The sequence below is a fragment of the Atta colombica genome, unplaced genomic scaffold (assembly GCF_001594045.1).
Source record: "Atta colombica isolate Treedump-2 unplaced genomic scaffold, Acol1.0 scaffold100, whole genome shotgun sequence".
Classification (NCBI taxonomy): domain Eukaryota; kingdom Metazoa; phylum Arthropoda; class Insecta; order Hymenoptera; family Formicidae; genus Atta; species Atta colombica.
This window is the reverse complement of record NW_017259185.1, coordinates 3,385,518-3,409,028: the sequence shown is the minus strand read 5'-3', so window position 1 is coordinate 3,409,028 and position 23,511 is coordinate 3,385,518. Positions and strand designations below refer to the sequence as shown.

The window sequence follows — 23,511 nt, the reverse complement described above, 5'->3', positions numbered from 1 at the left end:
GACTTTTCATTTTTAATCTAGTAGGTTAACACGATAGTGCAATTATTAATATATCTCTCTTTGTACTTTGGTAAATTTAAGCGAAATGTAACCACGAACGCGGTAACCATTATGCAACGAAAGGGTAAAGTGATTAAAAAAATTATCAGACAAAAATTTATTCGCGTTGGCCATATTGTAGGAAATATATCTTAAAATTTTTGTAATTGTGCTGTTTTAATTGTATCATCAAATTTATAATTTTAATTAATTTTTAAGTAATATATAATTAAAATGAACTTTTTTACTTTACAATGAACATTTAATCCATTTTCATCTGCACATATAATATCACGTATATTAGATCGTGGTTTATATGCAAAATAATTTATAAATTTTATTATAATTATGTTTAAAAAATTTGTATTTTATATTTAATTCGCATATGTAAAATTTCTTAATTTTTTAATACTATGCTGAATAATCGCTTCGCGATATTAATTCCCTTATTAACAATTCATATGCATTTGTTTTTAATAACACGTAATGTATAGTATGACAATGATGGACAAGTATAGAAATAGCAACATTCGCTAGTTTCTAAGTATTAAAATCTAGTCAATACAATTAGCAAAGATACGCGTATTTATAGAACAGCTGGATAAAAGACTTCCGATATAATTAAATCATGAATTAGATTTAATTATGCAGAGTATAACGTGTTAAATTCGGGGATAAAAATAATGATAATATTTCATTACTGAGCTCGACAGTTTCTCAAGATATGGATTTATTTCTAACTTTGTTTTAAAATACTTAAATATGCTTATCTCCAATTCCTGCATTTCACGATATATTCTGTAAGTCAGCATTTATAAGATAAAGCTAACGACATTAGTATATTATGAGATGACAAATCCGAACACGAAGAAAAATTAATTCAAACGAGGAAGATAGGAAGTTAGCGAATTATTCCGTAAATTCTAGAAATTAGAGCGCAAGGTATACGTTAATACTTGTATGTAAGAAAGAGTAACAATTAAGTAATGTACTTAATTCGACAACAATCGGAGGACTATATATTTATTTAGTATGTAAGAAATGAAAGTAGACATTTAGCGATACGATCAGTGCGAATGATGATGTAATAGTGAAAAGCACAGTGCTTTTGCTCAAATTGTACTACAGGAGGCTGTCAACCTAATATAAGTATTTCATACATTGTTTTAAATATGTTTTGAATACAGATTGTTTGACAAATAGAGCAAAATATGTACATAAATGTTATGCAAAATGTTTAAAAATCGCAATTGACCCATTGATAGATGCTATATAAATAGATTCGTGCCTTTTTGTAGCCGTTTTATTATAAATAGCACGCTATCGTTACGTAGAAACCGCTTGATTCCCAATTAAATTCCCAATCTCTTTTCTTTTGATGTTTCATCTTTGGCACTGAAGATGATATTAATTTGTGATTTGAAAATCATGAACATAACTTATTTTTTTAGAAGAATTTATTAAAAGAATATAATTTGTAAGAGAAATATCTAAGCATACAATACAAAGTATAATGCAGATAGAAAATCTGTGTGATAATAGTTATACATAAATGAATATTTCAATATAAATTCCCATATATTTTTCTACTTTTGCACTACAATAGAGGTTCAAAATATAGAGATCCAAAATTAAATGAATATAAAAATATATAATAATAAGTGCATTGTCTTTTTCAGACCACAAGATGAATTAGACTGCAAGGAATATTCATCGCCGCAAAACATCGTTTTGAAACATTAAAAATCAGTATTATATCATAAATAATGTCAGTATTCTAGATTCTTAATAATTCCATTGTAAAACGACGTAGTAAATCGCAAACTACGCACACAACTATTACTACCATTGTCGTCATTAATGTCACAGTAAGTAATTATTTTTATCTATTACTAGAGCAAATGATATTTCAGATGCAATATCGATTTATTTTCCAGCGAAATATTGTTTCTTTGCAGAAAACTCAATCCGAAACTTTCTAGAAAATTAAATTCATTTCTCGAGGCCTCAGAGATTTCTCTTGAATATCGAATATTCGGAGATTATTTATCTTCATTCAAACTCCCAATTATAAAAAGATTTACTAAACAGTCTATTGTTAATCTGTTTAAACAAGGGACGGAAGAATAGGCTATAATTCTTCGCTCATTAATATCCTGTATTCTTGCTGGTCTTGAACCATTTTCTTGAATACGCGATATTTACGAAAATGATATCTGAAATAATTAAAAGATATGTGAAATATATGAAAATTTTTTTTAAATATATTTTTTTTAAATAAATATCAAATAATAACATAATAATTTTCTTTAAAGTTAATTTGTATTCCACCAGAATTTTATAGAAAAATGCAATATTTTTTTAATTGTTCTCCTATCTTATTAATCATTTTTTTACTTGTAACATTCGCTCGTTGGTTTCACTATGTTTGCCGATCCCGCCATTCTCTGAATAGTCTCATGTATAGAATATTTTCTCGTAGCACATGCTCCAAGGATTGCCGCGCCTACCAAAACCGATTCTCGCTCCACGGGGCAAAGTACTGGTAATGCCAACACATCGGCTTGTATTTGAATAAATAGTGGATTTTGACTGAGTCCACCACAAACTAGTATACTCTCGATATTGTGGCCGGCCGCCGATAAAACTTCAATTATATGCTTCGTACCATACTGAAAATTAATATAACGTTAATTAGAAAATATATTACCTTATTGTGAATAAGATGATTTTATCTAACAAAAATCATTTCAGTGTCTAATTTTTAAGTATATTAGTTTTAAAAAAATATTTTTGTATTTTCACATAGAATGTACGAAATAATGAAAACCGATTTAGATAAAACTCTTTGCACTATAGCTTTTAATGAGTTAGAACTATTTTTAATTTGCTCTTAATATACCGTCAGTGCCTGTACTGCTGCCAAGTATAATAACGCTAGATTTTCCTGATCCACAGATAAAGATAATCCAGATACCTAACATATAAATAAATAATATATAATATAAAATTATATATATATATATCTTTTTATATCAATATAAGATTCAAAAAAAGAATATGTGTCTCAATACCATTCCTTTCAATGTTGGATCAGCGAGAGGCGAACGATTACCATGAAAATCCGGCCACACATGTATATCCTTAGTCAGATACGACACGTTCTGCAGATTCTTTTGCTCAGCCATAACGTGCAATAATTCGGACAAATGTTGTTGAATATGTCTAAAATAAATTCGTTTTCGTACATATTCATTTACAGTCTCGTTTCGACGAACTCACTTATTGCCGCTCAAACTCATCAGGATTCCCGGCGTCGCAGGATGCGTATCAATGACATGATCAAGCAGCTTTCCGGTAGCACTTTGACCTCCCTCATTGAGCCAGAAACCGGGCACCATCGCGCTATAGTACGGGCCCCAAACGCCATTTACAAATATCTTGTTCTCATTCACTATCATATGACAAGTTGAAGTGCCGCATATTAAAGCTAAAAATACAATATACTTTATATTATATTCTTTTCCTTTTTGGCTGAGCAATGCTTATCGTAAGTATCTTGCGAACCCAATCGGTTGGAGAAATTCGAGGACACATCTGATGCATAACATCCAATCATTCCAAGACCACCGGCGTGTGCGTCAATTAACGAGGTCCCAACTGGTGTTCCTTTCAATAATCCCAATTCTGCCGCAGCTTTCGTCGACAATCCGGATTCAATCGCATCACCAGGTACTCTTATATCGTTCCCTTAACATTAATATTAATTTTTATTAAGATAAAATAAAAATTTAACCATAAAATTCTCGTGTCTTATATATTCAAAATAAAATAAAACATCATGATTTTAACAGAATGTTTATTTTACAGTTGTTGGAAGTTTTCTTCCAATTGAATTGATTGGATTATACTTTTAAATCTAGAAAAGTTCTATCTCAACAAACAAAATCTTCAACAGTTGCAAAATAAACATTCTGCTAAACACGGTTTTTGTTTTACAATATCGAAATTAACTGAATAATTTACAATTTGAATAATTTATTAATATACCTATTTTTCTCCAATTATCTTTTTTCAGATCTCGTAAATTGAGCTGTTCAAAGAAATCCTCATCCCATCCGTTCTTACCAATAGGATTAGCGCTATAATTCCACTTACACACTAACGAACACAATGATCTGAAACAAAAATGAAGAAATGATTTAACTTCTCTGCTTTTTCACATACTAAAAATAGAAGAAAGAATTTAAGCATTGAGGATTCATACCGGGATTCCGATTCAGTGGCTTTCCACGTTAAGAAGTCTGGTAGGTCAAATAGTAGCGCGGCAGAATTCCAAGACGCAGGCAAATTCTTTTTGAGCCACAGCATCTTTGGTGTTTGCATTTCGAGAGAAACTTTGCCGCCTACATATTGCAATACATCGTGACCTATAGAGTTAATAAAGTCAGCTTCCTCGTGTGCTCTGTGATCCATCCACAGTATGACATTTTGTTTCTCTTGTCCTGAACAATTAATACATTAATTTTTTATATATCACAATAATATTACATTGTACACTATTACGTGAATTCGATACAAAGTTGAAATAAGAAAGAAATAGCCATTTGTCCTTTCTTTGTACCTGTAGGACTAACTGTTATTGGTAAACCTGCTTCATCTACAGCCACCATTGAACAAGTAGCATCGAATCCAATTCCTTTAACATCCTCTGCAGAGATATCAGCAACAACTGACTGAAATAAAATTATAATCTCAAATCTAATATTAAACAGTATAACTATATGTGCTGTTGCAAAAATCTAATTTTACCTTAACAACGTGGCACACGGCACTCCAAATATTATCAGATGATTGTTCATAAAAGTTTGGTGCAGGATGAAATATCTCGAGCGGGCATGTAGCCACCTTCTTTATCTTCCCACTCGAAGTAACCAAAGCCGCTCGAACACTTCCTGTCCCCACATCCACACCTACAAAGAAATCCATATTCGTCACAGTTGTGGACAGATTGCATCTGCAATCTTGCGTCGAACAGAATCGACTAAATGCTTCGTATCCAGCTTAGGCATGAACTGTAAGGAGAAAACGACCATTAACCAATCATACTGTATGTATTAATCATCGACATATATTTTTAAGATGACATGACCCTGAGATAACATTAATTACGAAGCAGATATGGAGTATATAAAGACTTCAAATAGTATAAAGTGTTATCAGCTAACACTTCTTTATCCAACAATATACACACAAATACTGCATTGAACACAAATAAAACATGATTTACTTGCTTCTTGTGGCTCATCGGCAGCTACAGAATAGCTTTTAACAGCAATTAGCAAAATGTATACAACATATGGTGTAATTAACACTTCAAATAACAGAATATCTCAGGAGCAAAATTATTAAGCAAAACTATTGCTTGCAACATAATCTGAATGAAATTCAGAGGCATGTAGAAATATCTTTCCCTAAATTATTATCTTGACCTTACAATCACCGCGCGCTTCTACAACTTACGACTGCCACGTTTCGCTCTGTTATACTTACATATTTAAATAAGGAACTGTTGTTACATACTTGGTGAAAGTATTGACAATCACTTTAATCGACGTCACGGTGATGTAACGTGACATCGCGATGTCACTCGATGTGTTCTCCGGCGAGGAGGCACGGATCAATGCATGATGAATATGAAAAATGCCCTGCACAATCGTTGTGCGAAAACTGCTGCATATTAGCCCTTATTGTATACACGCGTGCATGCACGTGTATCGTACCAAGTCGTGCGCTTGATACCAATAAGACCTAACCGTACCTGAATACGCACCGGACGCACGTGTAGCTGGACACGCTGGAGTGGACTCGCATTTGCGTTCGCTTCGTACAATTTGTGTTCATTTTCGTTCCCGTGAAAATAACGTTTATTACTCTGAATTTTTCTTTGGACTAACGGAACAGCATGGACTTTCAGAATTCCGGTGGCTGTTAAACTAGGAGTGGAATTGCGTTTGCGATTGTCAGTACTGTTATTGAGATAACCTGAAACATGGTCCGCTTTAAAAACAGGTGACTTGTTAAACTCATGGTTGAATTTACTATTGAAATTGTAAAGTTTCTAACTTGACTTATAATCGTATCTTGTCATTTCTGTTATTATATTTGCTTAGATATGTTGTTTTTACAATAAAGCCACATAACGATAGTGATGACAAGCAGGCGGCATGGAAGAATACGCATGTGTCTAATGCAATTAAATTGAAGGTGCAACAACTATATGGGGATGTTGGAGTTGCAGCGATAAAGGACGGCTTCGATGGTAATTGAATATTAGAGAAAAATTTGTAATTTTAGAACGGAAATTCATAGACGTTGCTTAAGATTCAAGATAATCTTAAGCTACTGTAGGAAACCAATCAGAGAGCCATATTAGCATCTTAATGCCTTTAATGTATTTATAGTCAGACCTTGTACTAAAGGCTTCCTTAAATTTATCTTTAAATGTTCAGTATCTAATCAATGAAATAATTCGTAGAGCATCTGAAGATAAATTTAAGGAAGCCTTAAAAGTTAAATATAAAGACTATGGCTGGTATCATAGTCGGATCTTATATTCAAGATCATCTTAAGTAGTCACAAACCAATCAGAAGGCTGCATTAGTATCTTAAGACGATCTTGAAATAAGAATCGACCATGAATACCTATTGTCCGTATTCATAGTCATAGTCCGTATTCATAGTAGACCTTGTACTTAAAGCTTCCTTAAATTTATCTTTAGATGCAGCAATCAATGAAATAATTCATAGAGTATTTAAAGATAAATTTAAGGAAGCCTTAAATATAAAGCTTAATTATGAATACGAATATATCAATAGAGATAATAGAGGCGCCGAGTGGCTCGCTGCTCAGTGCGATTGACTCGTGATCCGATTAGATTCGGGTTCGATCCCACGTGCGCCCTGCAATACGCGATTTTTTGCATTCGGCATTTTAAACATGATAACAAAAAGTATTCTCGTACTAAATGTGGAAATATATCGATCCAAAAAAGAATTCTATAAAGACTTTAGAGAGAGATATGATAATATTTAATCTATTGGAAAATTACATAACTCTCTCTCTAAATCTTAATAAAATTCTTTCTTGATATATTTCCACACGATTTATATAGTATATAACACGATTTATAGTTATACTTTTTGTTATTTAACATATAAATTTGGACATACTGAAATTTTACTTGAGATTAAGGACGGACTATAGATTCCAGCCTTTTTATTATTAGTCTATTTTCTTAGGCTATTAAGCCTAAATACAAGTTTGTTTTTTTGCTGCAGCAAAATACTGTAACGTACAAACGAAAATAGCAATAATAAGACTGAGGCATGGGCCTCATAAATATGCATTACATGCTATCCCGCTGATAAACGATGTAGGTGGGCGACTAGTCAAAACGGAGATTCTGTATATAGGAGCGACTCTGAAACATTGTTTTCTCTTTATCAGAGTAAGATTTGCAACATTCACCTATTTTACTTGTGCCTAGTTAAGAAAGAAAAATATTTTCGTTCCTCTATTTCTTTTAGAAACATCAGGAAAAGAAGCTAGAACAGTTATGGTCAAAATTGCCAACAGAAACCGAGAAAAAACGGATGGAGACTTTTTTGATGACTCTGACCCCTGCTATGAAAGACTTCAAGTAAAAATCGTTATAAATAATGAATTGTTTTTATTTTAAGTTTATAAATAAAAATAAATTTTAATATATCTCATGAATTAAATACATTAATATCTGGTCACAAAGCAATTTCATGAAATCTTTTTATATCTTTCCACAACGAAATATAAGCGATGTCATTAAACTCTTTCTTTTCTCTCTCTGTTTTTTTTTAATTTTGCTTCGAAGTTTAACTTAGAGTTTAGTGTCCATTTTTATCAAGTAGAACTTTAATCTTCATTCAATTTATCATCTTTTTTTTTAATTCTTAGGTCCAGTTCCACCAATGTAAGATTAACTTTAATTTTTCGCTTTAACTTAGTCTTTATCTTTTTGACTTTTTCTCATTCTCATAATTAAAAAAACATAAAGAGTAAATTTATCCGAGATTAATATTTTACATTGATGGAACCCTAAGAATTAAAAAAAAAGATGATAAGTTGAATGAAGATTAGAATTAAGAGAAGAATTAATTGAATTGAAATGTAAAATTAAACAGTGGTAGAGAATATAGTGGGCATAAAGTTTTTCGAGACGCCTCTCTCATACGATACCGTTATCTGCAGAGAATATCTTTAGCGATCGGACCACAAGGACCGTTGCCACCTCTCGCCAGTTGTCGCTGTTCGTTGCTGGAGGTCTCCCTTCCCGCCCGCCATCACGGCGGTGTGTCCCGCCGTTATCCTGCCGTTTGTCGTGCACTCGTTCGGATCAGTTCAAATTGTCTCGGAGTGTTCTGAAGCGTTCGCTAACGGCAACGAGACAACTCCAAAGCTACTCCGCGATCCGTGAACCTTGAGACTCATATACCTGCAATTCGTAATCGACAAAAAACCGGGAGAGGCGTGCATCGAAAGAGGAAAAGGGATTCCCGAGAAAACTGTGGATGTTGATGCGCGAGACCGTTCTCGTTCTCGCCCTCCGCAGTCTCTATATTTATGTTGAACGGTTTTAACGAACAGCAAGATAACAAGAGACTTCTCGGTATCGACTGCGTCTTCCGGAATCGTGATACTCTGTGTCCGACTGCACAGTTTCATCCGGGATAATCGTCGCCCCGGTACACACCGGCAAGGTAAGCATTTCCTACTCCCCTCCCTCCCTATCGATCATTATTGTTTAGACTCGCTCCTACTCTCGGATCCACCCTTCTATTATGAGGTTTGATCGACATAGACTTGTAAGTAAAATCTCATTCCGAGTAGTGAGGACGACATTCTGCGGAAAATTTTCACGATGTCTGGCAAAAATTACGACATACTGAGCATTAGCGCGGAAAAATATGGATGAGAGACCCCGTTTATATTTACATAATCCTTGACATTCAAGGATTATGTAATCACGTTACATTTCGATATATCTCTATATCTAAAAGATGATCCTTGATATTCAATCTCTAACTGAGTATTGTGCTATGTTGAATCTCGAGAACTCCTGTCTTTAAACATGAAAGAAAAGGATATTGAAAATAATTTCCATTCTATATTGTTGTTGCATTTTATTGTATTTTTAATTGTATTCAAGATAAAGTTTTATTCGTTTTTGATTGAAAATAAAATAATTGATCAAAATTTCAAAATAAATAAGAGAGAAAAAAATATATTATGTATAATTTATATTAAATATATTTTTAAAATGATTATTGATGTTGAACTCTCAATTGTGGAAATATAATATGATGAAATCTTGGGAATTCATATTTTTAAATATTAAAAAAGGAACTGAAAATAACTACTTCATATATCAACTTGCTACTGTATATATCAATTTGCTGCTGCAAGGCAGATCTCCAACAGTAACAACATCACTGTTATAATTTCATACTCAATAATATAACAATTACATAGAACATGTTATACATACATTTAGACTGTTGAAAATTGTAATATTGATGTTACTGTTACTTGGTTTTTCTTAGTTCGATGCTTGAGAATTGAGGATCTTATTTTTTTGAGATAAAGAGGAAGAATAAGTGTCGTCATAGTAATATCTTTCGTATAAATCTGAGGAAAGCTTTCATAAATCGCAGAATTGGTCTCAGCTTTCTCTTTCATCCTTAGTATGTGGCCGAGAACAAATTGCTTACAGATGTGTCTTGCTTTTTCCTTTTTTTTTTTTGCTTGAGAAAGAAGAGCTTTTCCTCCAAAAGGGGGAAGATCCGTTCGACTTTCGAGTGCAGAAAGTGTAGTTAAAAATAGAATGTGTTTATAGTTATATCACATCATAGAGATCATGTTTATAAAACAATAAAACGAATCATTAAACTGAATCGCATTGCAGAAAGATTCGGAAACATATGTTTATCAAAGTAGGACTAACGAGATAAATTAAGGATAGTGACTTAAACGATTAAATCACACATTTACGATCAGATAGTTGAATAAATATTATTATTATGACGTGTGAATATTCTTAGAATAAGGAAACACGTATTTTTCGCGTAAGTGTTTGCCTTTCTTGCTTGTTTTTTTTTTTGCTTGACGATCTCGAGCAGTCAGTACATTGTTTCGTCATTTCTTGCTTCTAATTTATATAAAAATTTCAGGAGTGAAAGTGGCTTTTGTCTACAATTTGCAAAAGGAATATAAAAAACGTCGTATCTAGAATGGACTGTACAAATTATGGATTCGATTCGTTCCTCGCGTACAACTCCTAGGCCGGTTCTTATCGAGTCTTATCGAGTCTTATTTCGAGATCGTCTTATGGCTGCTTTATGCTTCAATCGTAATCTTAAAAATTGGCAACAAAGAATCATTAGATATAAGATCGTTATGTTTCCCCAGTCTTAATCGTAATCTTAATCTTAGTCTCAAGAAAGTTCCTACCTTTTAACTTTAAGTCCTTAAGATTAGGACTAATTCTAAGATTAAGACTGAAGCATAAACCAGACATTAAATAATGTCTCAAAATGTCTACAGCTCTCTGAGCTTGGTTCATAAAATCTTAAAATTGTACTTAAGATAGTTTTAAGAATCAATTGCGAATACCGATCTAGTCTTTAACGTAATTCATCTTGGCGCGGCGGCGCGGGACGAATATTTTCAATGGTCACTACATGTCGATTGATGCAAAAGAAAACACTGAAAGTTTGCTTGTAATTTCCACCCTGCTCTCGCTGCGGAGAATTAATCGTCAAACAATAGCTCTCGATCTCGTTATCTTTCAAATGCATCACTCTTGTGAGAACGCAATTTAGTTAGAAAGCTGCCAGCTTATTTATCACTCTGACGTAGAGTCGTTTACCAAAGCGAACGCAAGTCAAATGGGAAGAAAGGGCTTTCTACAATAAGCCATTACCCAGATTTTAAATCTTAAACCATAAGAAATTTACCAATCACAATCAAATTTGAGAAGAGTAATCAGCCATGATTGGTCAGTTTTTATGTATATTTCTTACAGTTTAAGATTTAAAACTTTGGTAATGACTTATTGTAAAAAGCTCATAAAGCTTGTTCTACAACAGGGTTGCAAGCTGTAAACTCTAAGAAATTGATCAATCACAGTCAAATTTGAGAAGAATAATCAACTATGATTGGTCAATTTCTTACAGTTTAAGATTTAAAGTTTTGGTAATGGCTTATTGTAAAAAGCTCATAAAGCAACCTTGTTCTACAACAAGGTTACAAGCTGTGAGCCTTAAGAAATTGACCAATCACAGTCGATTATTTTTCTCATATTCAACTGTGATTACTCAATTTCTTATAGCTTATGAATACTGGCTTCTCTTGTGATTGTAGAATAGGATAATTGATGTAAAGTAACGTGGTCGGATGATCCTGACTATATATCTAACGTCTGCAACGTGATGAGATCAACGTGAGAGAACTACAAGCTCTCGCTTTACAGTAAGTGGTTGAAAAAAAAGTCATGTCCCGACATGTAGGATGAAATTGTATCTTACTTTCGCATCCGTACGAAGAAAACTCCGCGGTCGCGCGGAATGATCTGAGGTGAGTCTCGGAGGAAAGCGCATGCGGGTGAGACGTTTTAAGACTGTTACGGTGATGCGTTCGCGAGCTTCCGCTCGCCTATTAATTCGCTAATTAGCGCAAGTCCATACGCGGTGTCGAAGATCTCTTACGATAATTAGTTCGGTCAGTTAACGAGTGGCCTCAAAAACTTTCACGTACTTTTGCCGCCGATACGCTCCCCACGACACGTATATGGTAATTTAATGTAATTTGATATGTTTTTACATGTTTTTTTTTATTACAGTAATTATGTATAAACTGGAACTCGCGAAGAACTCTGAGATTTTCTCTTTCTTTTTTAATCCTGTACATTACGCGAAAAACAACTTTCATCGCTTAGTATGTATGAATATTTTTTTATTTTAAGTTCATCATTGCAAAAGTATTAAAGTAAGACAATTTTAGAAAGATTACATTTATTAAAATCTACTTTAATTACTACTACTAGGAAAAGAACAAGTCTACCTTGCTTAGATGTTTGACATACTAATGTTCGAAGAAGCGAGTCGCGTGCAGCATGTAGCGAATGTACTGGATAAGATTCGTTCGCATAAGCGAGCTTCGTGGAATGATTTTAGCGAACACAGACGATAAATATATCCACATGGCATGGACCCCGAGAAAGAGAAAGAGAAGGAACAGGGACTGAACTGGACTGAACTCGAGACTCCAAATCGAGTCTCTTGAGAAAGAAAGAAGGAATGGAATGTTTCTCTCACTTCTCTTTGCTTTCACAAGCCATGTTTCGATGATTTCTTTGACATGCTACGCGAACAACAGTAACATTGCACACGTCAATTACCGACAATCACCTTACATTAGTGTTTCCTGCATTCTACGACCGTTCCTTAATTCCTCCATTTTTATTACATCGCCAACAAAAAGTGTAGCTTTTTGTGCATATTTAAGATATGTTATGATTAAGATATGTGTAAATTAAAATAGTAATTTATATATAAAAGAATGAATTTATATTTAAAAGAAAGTCTAAGAAATTTTATTTTATTTGAAAAAGTCTGTGAAAGTTTAAAAATATGAGTGAGCATTTTTATAGAGGTAAATATTAAAATGGCATTATAAATCTCAGAAAAGAAGTTCTCGTAAATCGCGGGACTAATCTCTTGTACCGTGATATTCATGAATACTAAGGATTACTGTCGTTCATAAATAGAATTATCTTTCTCGTAGCAGCCGCCCCATGTGTGACCGCCGTCCATTTACTGAAATATCTTGGTAACCGCTGTATCCAGTGCACCCAGTCGCTTGCAATTTACATTAAGGGGGTACCAAACAAAATACTAATTTCTTAATTCCCAGATTTAGATTTCACATAAGGGAAGCACTAATAAACTGCGTTCAGAATTTATTATTTCGACAGAAAGTTGATTGGGCAACTTTTGGAACTTTGTTTTTTCAAAAATAGGAAATTTAAATTAATTGATCTTTGTCATATTTTTAGATGCGATTGAAGAGGATTGTTTACCAATCTTTTATTTACCAATCGATTGAATGTATCGTAATTTTATACATTCATATCTTCGGACAGAGAAATTTTCTAGTTACAGGCTACGTATGATCGCCAGGAATAGTTTACAACCGATATCCTATCTATCGATCACACACTGTGCTCTTAAGAAACGGCGTTGTTAGCTTTATTCGTGTCTAAATATAAATCGACTTTGTATTTAGTCTCTCATCGCTATTTCCTACATTTATTTCGTATATAAAATGAAACTTGCTAATGTTTGGGTGAGTAGATTTATTATGTTTCTTATTTATTGTTTGAATCTCTGAAATCGTTTCAGTCTGATACACTAGAAGGCAGATGGATTTAACTTAGCACATAAACAATATGATATGATAATTTTTGTTTAATTAATATTATATACTAATAATAATTATTACTAATTATAATTATTGTTATAATTATTGATATAGAAATTATCGAAATATTGATTGAAAGTTATATTGGATTTCGAAATCAGAGTAATAATAATTAAAAGTTTAATAGATTTATTAATAAAATATATTTAAAATTTTAAATAAAGATTTATAAATAAATAATTTTTTATGTAAAAATTATAATATAATTGATAGAAAAAGTGAAATGAAAATAGATTTTTACGCAATAATTGATATGCGTGAATAACATATTAGCCAACATGAAACAGTCATTTAAAAACTTTATTTCTCATATTTATGTTGAACGTAGTTTTCGTACTAATAATAATTTGATGTTTGTAATTCTAAAAAGAAACAGCATGAGAAGTAATTCTTTTCAATATGTTATTTCACAATCAATATTTATTTCACAAAACGATGAATATATTTCTACATGATAATGACATGGAAACTTTGCAGTTTTATGCAAGAGATATTTTTCTAAAATAATAAATAAAAAAATATCACATAGACAAGAAACATAATATCAGTAAAATCGAAATAATAATTAATAGTAGACTATCTAAGTAACTATTAATAGTTCGTACTTCCAAGCTATCAATTTCGAAATGCACCTCTCTTCACCTTCTCGACTTTATTGCAATAAGAAAGTTTCCTTAAAATGTTCAATAAAATTAAAATATTCTTGGTTAAGAAATAAGAGTTGTCTGTGGAATTACGTGTTACCAGCTGATCGCTTATTTTTCTAAGAAGAGATATTTCTACATCACCTAAGAAACTTCGGTTACATCATTTGAGCTCGATATTCGTGCCCGAAGTTCTCGACACACTTTTCGTCACGGGACGATCACGGCAATTAATGATCAACGAAGAATCGCCGAAGCGTTTCGTTACGCATTGACCGTCGCTTTGGATTTTCGTGATGATCTTCGTAACGGTTGGATACCGCAAGGATTTCCGTATTCCCTCGTTGCGCTTCCCATACTTCGCTTGGCTTCTCTCCTTCATATCATTCAAGACATTGTCCATGTTCGATACTCCAAGATCGTCTTCGCATTCCTTGTTAATAATTTCCTTACATGGACACGTACAGTTTTGTACATAGGTCTCCCTTCTCTTTTTCTTTGTAGACTTCTCTGGGTCTGTTTCAGGACTCGAGTAGAGGATCACCTTTCCGCCATCGCCCACGAATTTCACTTTTTCTTTAGAAGAGTCTGGTCCAAGAAGGACTCGTCCGCCATCGCCAATATATTCAATATCGCCCACATTATGATTTACATGTAGCTTACAACCGTCACCAATGACGTGAACGCTACCGGAATTCTTCGATAGAATGATGCAGCAGCCATCGCCTACGATCTCCAATACACTGTGATTTGAATGCATCCTGACGACGAGTCCGTCGCCGTGGAATCGCTTGATATCATCATCCTCGTCAAAATGCTTACAATGTCTTATGGAATCGCTCTTAATGTTCCGTTCCTTTCTCTTCATATCCGGTTGTTCGTCGATGCGAGAGATCGTCATTGGTACTTGAGAATTGTCACTTCGTGATAAAAAATATTCCACTCGACAGATATTTGTTCCGCGACAAATACAACAATTATCCAATTGTTGCACAATTGTCAGATTTATTATATAAGTAATATATTAATTATTAATCAGATACTATTTATTGAAGGGTTTCTTCTTGCTTCTGTCGTTCGTCACTAAAAGGAAATATATCCTCTTTAGAAGCGAGTGCACGAAAAGAAAAAGTGCGTTCGTGCAGACACATACGAGAGAGTTATTTACGTTACGGCGATTGGCGTGACACGACTCTGATCCCTATGTCGTAGCCGCATAATAACGAATGCGTATGGTCGTTTCGCGCAGTGGTGGGCACGCGTGACGACGGGTTCTTCACCGAGCACAATCGGCCCGGTTATCATAATTCTTCGGGGGACTTCCCGCGAGACCTTCCGCAGCAGTGAACACTCTGCGTTCATTGATACCAGAGTCGTATCTAAGAATTACAGTGCCTGTGATGAATACTATCAGTAGATCTATCATTTATCTCACAAATAATTAGATTGTGTTGAGATACATTGAATATATTTTTTCTATATAGATAAAATATAGATAATTATACGTTTTAATTTTTTTATATATTATTTTATGTATCTTTTAATTTGATTCTCTTCCTACATGTGTAAAAAGAGCTAGAATTTTTCATAAAATATTTTTAATTTTATCCTGCTTCTTGTTATATTCATTAACAGTCAGAAAATTGATATTGGTAACATTTTTAAACTAATTTGTAACTATTGCATTAACCATAATTGACGACAAATAAGCTGACATTAAAGACAATATTTTGACATTAAAATAATGATAAATAACGTCTTTATTTTTTGAGAACTTTGAACATTTAGCTACATTAGAAATTTCAAGTTAGAATTCCATTAAAATAAGATGTAACTTAAACATCTAAGTTCTCTTTTGCCAATTTTTCTTATTTATTCTCACATATCAATTTATGTTTTTTTTTAATGTATACACTGTTTCTCTTACAAGAATGTCAAAGTACAATTCAAATATAGCAATATGTAACGAATAAAAAAAAAATCTTTGAAATTATAAAGAATTTGCCACAGTCTAGTTACGACTTTGTTTCATCTTTTTGCGCGCGCGCGCGCGCTCTCTCTCTCTCTCTCTCTCTCTCTCTCTCTCTCTCTCTCTCTCTCTTTCTAATTCGGTACGCCAATCTCTCGTTATTCATCATGGCCGAACGAAGGACAAAACGGTTTGCTGATTCAAAGAATTTGAAAACAGACTTTATAACAACATTTCTTAATATGTATAATTGTAATGTCAGCTTAAGTTTTTAAAGTATTTAGAATTAATTGTACAATCTTTTATAATTCTTTTTATTGATATATGAAATTATTGATAAATAAATTTTATTTTATATATAAATTTTATGCATACTGATATTTAGTATTACATAAATTTTCTTTAAAATTGCTTTTTAATTACAGGCCAAATGTCTCTGTATTAGCTTTTAATAATAAAAACTATTAGAATTATATATCTTTAAAAATATAAGAATTGAAACATTTTATTATCTTTACCTTATCTAAGAAGCTATATAAAGAAAGCATCTAGGATGTTAAAAATAAATATTTCTTCTGAAATATTATAATCCCTCCAAAGAAAGAGAGAGTGATGCAAATATTTTCTGAATGTGTGTGTTGCAGATTTCACCATGCAATCAAGGAGAAATGCCAAAATGTGCATGCTTAAGTTTAAAACAGAAAGTGTACTTGGAGCGAATGTGGAGAATACTTTTCCCCAGCAAGAGTTTTAACAATGATGGACTAAAAATTAATACGTATCTTATTGGACTAAATTTCAAAGTGTGACAAAGAGCCTTTCAAACAAAAGCCTTTAGTATATCTCTTGAATTCTTAAATTTTTATTGCGATATGTTAGAATATATTTCCTCCATCTTCATTCTTTAGACCTTGATTTAAATCTTTTTCTTTTCTTAAGTAAGTAAGTTAATTTCTGTTATTAATATCTCTTTTGTTTCAAGAATTTTATCAATTCTAATTGCTAATAATCAATATTACATCAATATAACATCGATATCATCATACAAATCGATATCTTGTAAATCCAACTCAACTATATTCCTGACACGTGGCTGCTCTCTGTCATTTGATCATATGATTTCTCATAAATCGCGATTCATGCGTAAAAAATACTACGTCATCCGGTAATTGGGAAGGAGTAATTTAATGACTCAATATATAATAATATGGCAGAATATCTGTGCGAACATCTATGAGATATCAGCTGTGCTCGTAGATATGCGCCCAGGGGAATCCCTTGTTACTCCTCATGTTATAACGATTTCATATCTACACAGTACTGGCCTTTATTGATTTAAATGTGATTAAAAAAGAGAGATAAACTGATAAGAGAGAACCTGGAGAGAGAGAGAGAGAGAGAGAATTGGCTTAGCTTAAAAAATGTCAACTAATCTTTCGCAAAAGCAATAAATAGAATTTTTCATCATAAATTTAATGTTATTATATCATTTTACATTATAACATGCATTTATTTGTTATAAATTATTTGCAAATTGTAAATTTTATGATTTATAAATATAAACGAATATAATTTTTTATGTAAGTGTAGAGAATCTCTCTCTTTCTCTCTTCAAAATTAAATAATTAAAAATATAATATTCTATATAGATTGATAAGAATAAAATTTTTACTTAGTATTTGTTATTGTCTACAAAATAGTTCACCACCAAGTTGTTCCTTGATTTGGCATGAATCGGAAAAACATGCCCAGACATGACTACGAAATAATTTCCTTTGCAAGAGACGTATGTACCATTCGACTAATTCAATATGACCGTGATTGGAATACCATAACTCAATTCGGAAACGAAACAGCTTTATCGACTTGGCGCCTGTATGCAAGCCTATATACAAGCTAATTGCTCCTGTCTATAGTTCATCATCATGTCCATATTGGATGATTTTTTGTGGACTTGAAAAGTTTTTATAACATAATTCCTGATTTAACAATCAACTATCTAATTTCAGAAAATTAAGCTAATATTGGGGAAAGTTCGTGCTGCAGAAGATTTAAATTTAATAAATGAAATTAAAAATTTAAATCTGCGTTTCAATTTTCCTTCAAAATCGGCACGAACTTTTCGGACAATCCAATAAGTTTACTATATCGTCTCACTGCATAATCTACAATACAAAAAGTCTTATTTCATATTAGCTTTTACAAGCTCGTGGTCAAAATGTTAGTAAAAGAAAATAGATCTTTCTAATTAGATTTTGATAAGTCTCGGAAATATATTTACTTAACTGTTATTTCAAGTTCCAAACGTATTATATATAAAAAATGTTTAATTATTTTTTATTTATTTGTTTTTTTTTTGCGATATTTTTCAGTGGCAAAATGATAAAAACGAAATGAGTGACCTTAACACCATTGTAATGGAGACTTCGTATCCCGAGTCCGAGAATTATTTGAAGGTAACATCGCCGATGCTGAATGTAGCGCGACAGGACTCGGGTGTACCCGAGGATCTTGCTTCGCCTCTCAACGGGGAGGAAGATCCGAATCTCACTATGAACAGCGAATGCAACATCACCGTCATCCACATCAGCGAGTCGCAGAACGGCAAGACAAATGACAAATCACTGGCCGAAAATAAGGACAGCAAAGATGGTAGTGACAGCGGTGTTGAAGGTTGCGCGACGGAAGTTCCAAGAGTGAGTTTTAATGTAAAGTCTTATTCATGGAAAAAATATTTTTCTTAAAATAAAAACTAATTTCAACATATAAAATTGTCCAGTATAAATGATAACAGATCTAAGTAGTTATCATTTGGTTCATTTTTTGTTTTGCAGGTACGTAGTAGAAATAGCATCGACTACACGAGCAGTTGCGGTGGCTTAGATGATGCTTCTTGCGCATCCAGTCTCGTCAGTTGTTGCTCAGTGTACGAAGATGCATGCGGATCCACGTTGCCAGACGATGTGCGGCTAGGTGCTACTGGTGGCGAGGGCACGAGCGAGGGCGGTAGTGAAAGCTCGTCTATCGCTGGTAGTGTGTCCGTGCGAACGAGCCGTATGAATGTGAAGAGGACCACAACGGCGTCCAATGCGACCAAGAAGAAGATTACGAGCGGTACTGAGTCGCAGAAGAGCGCTCGCACAAAACCAACAAATACAACCTCGAGCACGAGTTTGGGCTTGACGACGCCGCGGTCTAAATCGCGAACAGCAACTCCTAGAAATATACTGACCAAGACTCAAAGCACGAGCAGGGAACGGGACCATCGACCACGATCAAGAGAGAAATTGAGCGCCCGGGAATCGAACTCTTCGCTCGTTGGAGATGTCTCCAAGACGCCTGTTGGAAGTCGTAGTACGGTGATGTATGGTTGTCGGTCCAGCAGCAACGTAATGTCCAGTTCGGTATCTACTCCTACTTCGTCCTCAATCGCAAAGACGAGAACGAGGGTGTTGCCCGATTCGCTGCCATCCGCACTGACCACGGAGATCAATAAGGATCTTGCACAGCGTAGCGGAAGAGTCATCAGGAACGATTCGTCGAGATCGAGGACCGCATCCAGTACGCGAGGAGCGCGTACGCCGGCATCCACGCCGTCCGAAGAAACGAGAGTGAAGATACCGTCTTTATCAACTTCTCGTGCTCTCTGTGTGAAGAGTACCGTCTCACGTACTGATAATAAAGCTACTGGTCAAGATAACAAGGCACTCGATATGTACGCAACGTTACCGCGTAGAAACAAAAATAAATTGACAATTTCGAAAATTGGAGAGAAGACGGACAAGACAGCAAGAAGTAGATCCGGAAGTCGAGACGTTAGCCTCAGCAGAACCATTGAGAAGAAAAACATCATGGGGAGAGATTCGTCTTCCACTCATAAAAGCTTACCGCCCTATCCCAGACAAAGAACCGTCGAGAAGACTCGTATATATCACGAAACTAGTGCGCAGACTGGCTTGACCGGGCAAGACATTGAGAACATGATATCCGGACAACCGAGCGTCGTCGCCGGACCCGAGGTCATCGAGAGATTGCACAAGAGTTGCCAAACGGAAGACGCATGGAATGACGTGCAGACTTTGCAGGATAATTTGAAACGCTTGAATGAGGAAAGCAGCAGTCTGCAAAAAGAGAACGAGAAATTGAAGCTCGAGTTAGCCGAAGCGAATCGTCTTCTAGAAGAGGAACGGGCTGATCATGCGTTTGCGCGTCAGGAACTTGATAGGAACGCACAACGAGTACTAGCTATGCTAGGTACGCCGCAATCGGAACATGCAGGTAATTCAATGAACAAAGTAATAATGCAAAAATAAATGATAAATTTATTTATAAAGCGAGATTATTTTATGCTACTTGCATATCTATATAATTTATAGAAATAAAATTTGTAGAAAATAAATTGATGAAATTTTTTTTAGAAGGTAGCGACAGCTTCCTTGAACTTGAATGTCATATACAATCCTCGGGACAAGTTGTTGCTAATCAGCAAGTCGAGATAGCTGATCTGCAATCGCTCTGTCGTATGTTAAACAGGGTAAGAATATTGTAACAATAATTGTAATTATAATATGACAATTATATTTCATATAAAAGATATCTTTTTATAACATTTTTATTGAAGGACTTGGACAAAAGTCTAGCCGCGCAGAAAGCTTTACTACAACAGCAACAAGAATTGGAAGCCGAATCAGCCGAGATGCAAGATTTCCTCCAAGAGGAGAAGGCCACTTTGGCGGATGCACTTAAGGACGCCGAATTGGAGGTTTTTTAAATTTTAAATTTTGCCTCCTATATTCATTTCTTGAAGTATGTACAATTTTTTTATCTCGTTTGTCTTTTATAGCTTAAGAAGAAAGGGGAAGCTTTAACTCAAAAAGAAACGGAATTAGAAAGACAAACAGAAGAGTGTAAGCATTTAGTGCGAATTAGCGAACAAAGAAGGTATGTGTTTCATGAAAATTGTTGACAATATTTATACTAGACATTATAAAGTATATTTTAACGATTGATTTTTTTATCTATTAGGCAAGAAAATTTATCAATGAGTCTAAAGTTGAATGCCGTCGAACGAAGAAGTAGAGAACTTTTACTCACTCAAGGCGCTGCAATGTCCGGAGCGGCTGTAGCTCTTTCCGGACTTAGCACCAGATTGGAAGGACTAGTAGATCAATTGATTGCTTCTTATAATATTTCAGTAAAAGATCTTGAGGTAAATACAATGATGAAAATTATTAATTATTAATTACAAAATAATTTACATTGTTACTAAATAGACTTTATATGAATGAACAATAATAACATACTCTATTTCCTGTAAATAAATATATAAATGATTACATTATAGATGGAAGATTAATGTTCTATTAATAATTTCTTTTTGCTCATTTTTCTTCTACATTTAATAATTAAAAAATATTTTCTTCAGTCATTATTAAACGTATTGTAATTTTTTTTCCTAAAAAGGATGTCATATATCATAACGAAGCATACAGCAGAAGTAACAGTAGCGTGGAGTCTAGTCCGGTTAGCTCTAAACAGAGTTTGAAAGAACGCACGCCGAGTCCAAAGAGTGGATCCTTTGTTTCCGCAGTAATCAGCGCTATTCGGAACGCCGCGACGCATCCTTTCGCGACGAGAAATAATCTCGATAAAAAATCCAGTCTAGATTCATCTAAACAGATTTACAAAGGTAATGGAATACAAAATGTTAAACTAAGAAGACTACATTCAAAACCATTAAAAGAACAATTTTTATTTTCTAGAACTAAGTATGGAATCATCGTCTGACTTGCTTGATTTTGAAACTGAGCCATGTTTGATGATGGAAAGCGTTCTGGAAGATGTACCTTTGCCAGACACATATTCGCATAACATGGTATCGAGCAGCGATTCTCTCCGCAGAGCACTGAGTTTTTCCGAAACATCGGACGAGCATAATGTGAGAAAGACAAAATACATCGATGAGTGTACTAGTCTCACGAATCTCACCCAGGCAATCTTGCATCGTCGTAAAGCAAGTATCTAAATTAGATTCGGAAAGTAAAAATTATAAAATGAAGTAATAATAATTAATCATATTAAAATTTACAGGTGGAAGACGAAGGTGATGATGATTGTGATTCCGTGAGCGAATCTGACACTGGGACCAATGATGGTCCTATGCCTTTAGTGGATTACTGTCCATCTGTAGATCTTGTCGATCAAGTGATCGAAGTGGACAATCTCGTTACCAAACTTCTGAAAGTGTTACGAATCATACAGCTTGACAACGATACATGTATACAGGAATTGAAAGAAGAGAGGTAAGTTTAATAAATTTAACTGAATTGTAATTTAATGTTGTTAATTAGAATATTAATTATTAATTGGAACGCATTATTTACAGATCTAACTTGGAGATAAAATTAGAAGCCACTGTAACAGAATTGAATGAGCTTCGCAAGATTATCGATAATCTTCATCAATCGCCGGAAGATGTCCTGAACAACGTATCCGATCGACGACGTAGCGTTGTGGAGAATTGTCGGATTTTGCTCAAAGAGGTAATAGCCGGCGATGTTGCCGATACATTTTTATAGTGTACTTCTTCCACGCTACTGCCATATCTGAGATAAATTATTAACTTTCGTGAAAGGATGTCAAATGGTTCAATTCCTCTAGACGAGTAAGAAAGAATTAAAATTTAACAAGGCTGTACTTGCTACTAATAGCAGTTCTGGCGAAATAGACTGAGGATCTCTCGATGTGACGATTTCCGCTTAATATTTTAAAATATTTATAAATTTCTTATTCTTCCTAACTATTATAAATGATTTTAATTCTTAAGAATCCATGTAAATTTTAAGAGTCTGAATTATTATATTAAACATCGATGAACATTTTATTGTTATTCATAAAAATCGGATTTCAAATTTTGAGGTGACTGAATTTTCAAGAGTTTAGATATATAGTTTGGAATATTATAGTTATATAGTTTGGAATATTACATATATTTTTCCTTCCATCATAATATATTTTTGTGCGCTTTATAATGTTAATTTCACACTGAATATAATGGTGTATATGTGTACATGTGTATATTAATAGGATGTACATCCGGATTACAAAAATCAAATATGAACAAATACGGGCTCGTCACTGTTTTTAAAATAATTGTACAAAAAAAGATTATTTAAAAAATAAATGACTCTGGTTAAAATTCAATTAATCATAGCTAACTATGCAGCATGTAGAAGAATATATTAAAGTATTTAATTTTGCTGATTTTGCATTGTATTTCTTTC

General features: G+C 33.7%; 4 protein-coding genes and 1 long non-coding RNA gene across 8 annotated transcripts; 2 read left to right on the top strand and 3 right to left on the bottom strand.

The window, feature by feature from the left end:
• Positions 1 to 1,660: 1,660 nt before the first annotated feature.
• LOC108686477 (FGGY carbohydrate kinase domain-containing protein) lies at positions 1,661 to 5,938 on the bottom strand. 3 transcript variants are annotated; one of them, XM_018191831.1, is made up of 11 exons: positions 5,861 to 5,938; positions 4,852 to 5,114; positions 4,664 to 4,775; positions 4,307 to 4,544; positions 4,090 to 4,217; positions 3,607 to 3,789; positions 3,322 to 3,529; positions 3,114 to 3,264; positions 2,942 to 3,016; positions 2,437 to 2,711; positions 1,661 to 2,255 (listed from the first exon to the last, which is right to left on the bottom strand). In XM_018191831.1, the coding sequence occupies exons 2-11, from the start codon at positions 5,026 to 5,028 to the stop codon at positions 2,171 to 2,173; spliced, it is 1,632 nt and encodes a 543-aa protein (XP_018047320.1). In that variant the 5' UTR covers positions 5,029 to 5,114; positions 5,861 to 5,938; the 3' UTR covers positions 1,661 to 2,170. The 3 variants fall into 3 exon arrangements, with proteins under 3 accessions (XP_018047320.1, XP_018047313.1, XP_018047305.1); XM_018191824.1 differs by lacking the exon at positions 5,861 to 5,938 and adding an exon at positions 5,593 to 5,837; XM_018191816.1 differs by lacking the exon at positions 5,861 to 5,938 and having other exon boundaries at positions 4,852 to 5,837.
• A 91-nt stretch (positions 5,939 to 6,029) lies between these two features.
• Positions 6,030 to 7,746, top strand: LOC108686500. Its single transcript, XM_018191842.1, has 4 exons — positions 6,030 to 6,111; positions 6,213 to 6,361; positions 7,381 to 7,550; positions 7,630 to 7,746. Exons 1-4 carry the CDS (start codon positions 6,092 to 6,094, stop codon positions 7,744 to 7,746), a joined length of 456 nt encoding a protein of 151 aa, XP_018047331.1. The 5' UTR covers positions 6,030 to 6,091.
• Positions 7,747 to 8,438: 692 nt separating this feature from the next.
• On the top strand, positions 8,439 to 22,912 carry LOC108686530. 2 transcript variants are annotated; one of them, XM_018191897.1, is made up of 11 exons: positions 8,439 to 8,835; positions 18,601 to 18,924; positions 19,063 to 20,506; positions 20,650 to 20,762; positions 20,850 to 20,990; positions 21,072 to 21,169; positions 21,254 to 21,437; positions 21,692 to 21,917; positions 21,991 to 22,241; positions 22,319 to 22,530; positions 22,614 to 22,912. In XM_018191897.1, the coding sequence occupies exons 2-11, from the start codon at positions 18,622 to 18,624 to the stop codon at positions 22,804 to 22,806; spliced, it is 3,165 nt and encodes a 1,054-aa protein (XP_018047386.1). In that variant the 5' UTR covers positions 8,439 to 8,835; positions 18,601 to 18,621; the 3' UTR covers positions 22,807 to 22,912. The 2 variants fall into 2 exon arrangements, with proteins under 2 accessions (XP_018047386.1, XP_018047376.1); XM_018191887.1 differs by having other exon boundaries at positions 20,647 to 20,762.
• On the bottom strand, positions 10,237 to 15,649 carry LOC108686554. Its single transcript, XR_001931708.1, has 2 exons — positions 15,609 to 15,649; positions 10,237 to 10,871 (listed from the first exon to the last, which is right to left on the bottom strand). It is a non-coding gene; the product is annotated as an uncharacterized LOC108686554 (long non-coding RNA).
• LOC108686544 lies at positions 14,251 to 15,476 on the bottom strand. The gene has a single exon (XM_018191909.1). It carries the CDS (start codon positions 15,158 to 15,160, stop codon positions 14,423 to 14,425), a length of 738 nt encoding a protein of 245 aa, XP_018047398.1. The 5' UTR covers positions 15,161 to 15,476; the 3' UTR covers positions 14,251 to 14,422.
• Positions 22,913 to 23,511: the final 599 nt, after the last annotated feature.

Excerpts from the sequence above, each read along its gene's own strand:
- LOC108686477 (XM_018191831.1), bottom strand. The coding sequence starts at position 5,028 with ATGGATTTCTTTGTAGGTGTGGATGTGGGGACAGGAAGTGTTCGAGCG. Across the intron at positions 3,265-3,321 it reads ATGAGTTTGAGCGGCAATAA|ACATATTCAACAACATTTGT; the intron begins GTGAGTTCGTCG and ends AATTTATTTTAG. Across the intron at positions 2,256-2,436 it reads CCAACGAGCGAATGTTACAA|ATATCATTTTCGTAAATATC; the intron begins GTAAAAAAATGA and ends TAATTATTTCAG.
- LOC108686500 (XM_018191842.1), top strand. The coding sequence starts at position 6,092 with ATGGTCCGCTTTAAAAACAG. Across the intron at positions 6,362-7,380 it reads GATAAAGGACGGCTTCGATG|CAAAATACTGTAACGTACAA; the intron begins GTAATTGAATAT and ends TTTTTGCTGCAG. Across the intron at positions 7,551-7,629 it reads ATTGTTTTCTCTTTATCAGA|AAACATCAGGAAAAGAAGCT; the intron begins GTAAGATTTGCA and ends TATTTCTTTTAG.
- LOC108686544 (XM_018191909.1), bottom strand. The coding sequence starts at position 15,160 with ATGACGATCTCTCGCATCGACGAACAACCGGATATGAAGAGAAAGGAA.
- LOC108686530 (XM_018191887.1), top strand. The coding sequence starts at position 18,622 with ATGAGTGACCTTAACACCATTGTAATGGAGACTTCGTATCCCGAGTCC. Across the intron at positions 21,438-21,691 it reads TTTCAGTAAAAGATCTTGAG|GATGTCATATATCATAACGA; the intron begins GTAAATACAATG and ends TTTCCTAAAAAG. Across the intron at positions 22,531-22,613 it reads CAGGAATTGAAAGAAGAGAG|ATCTAACTTGGAGATAAAAT; the intron begins GTAAGTTTAATA and ends CATTATTTACAG.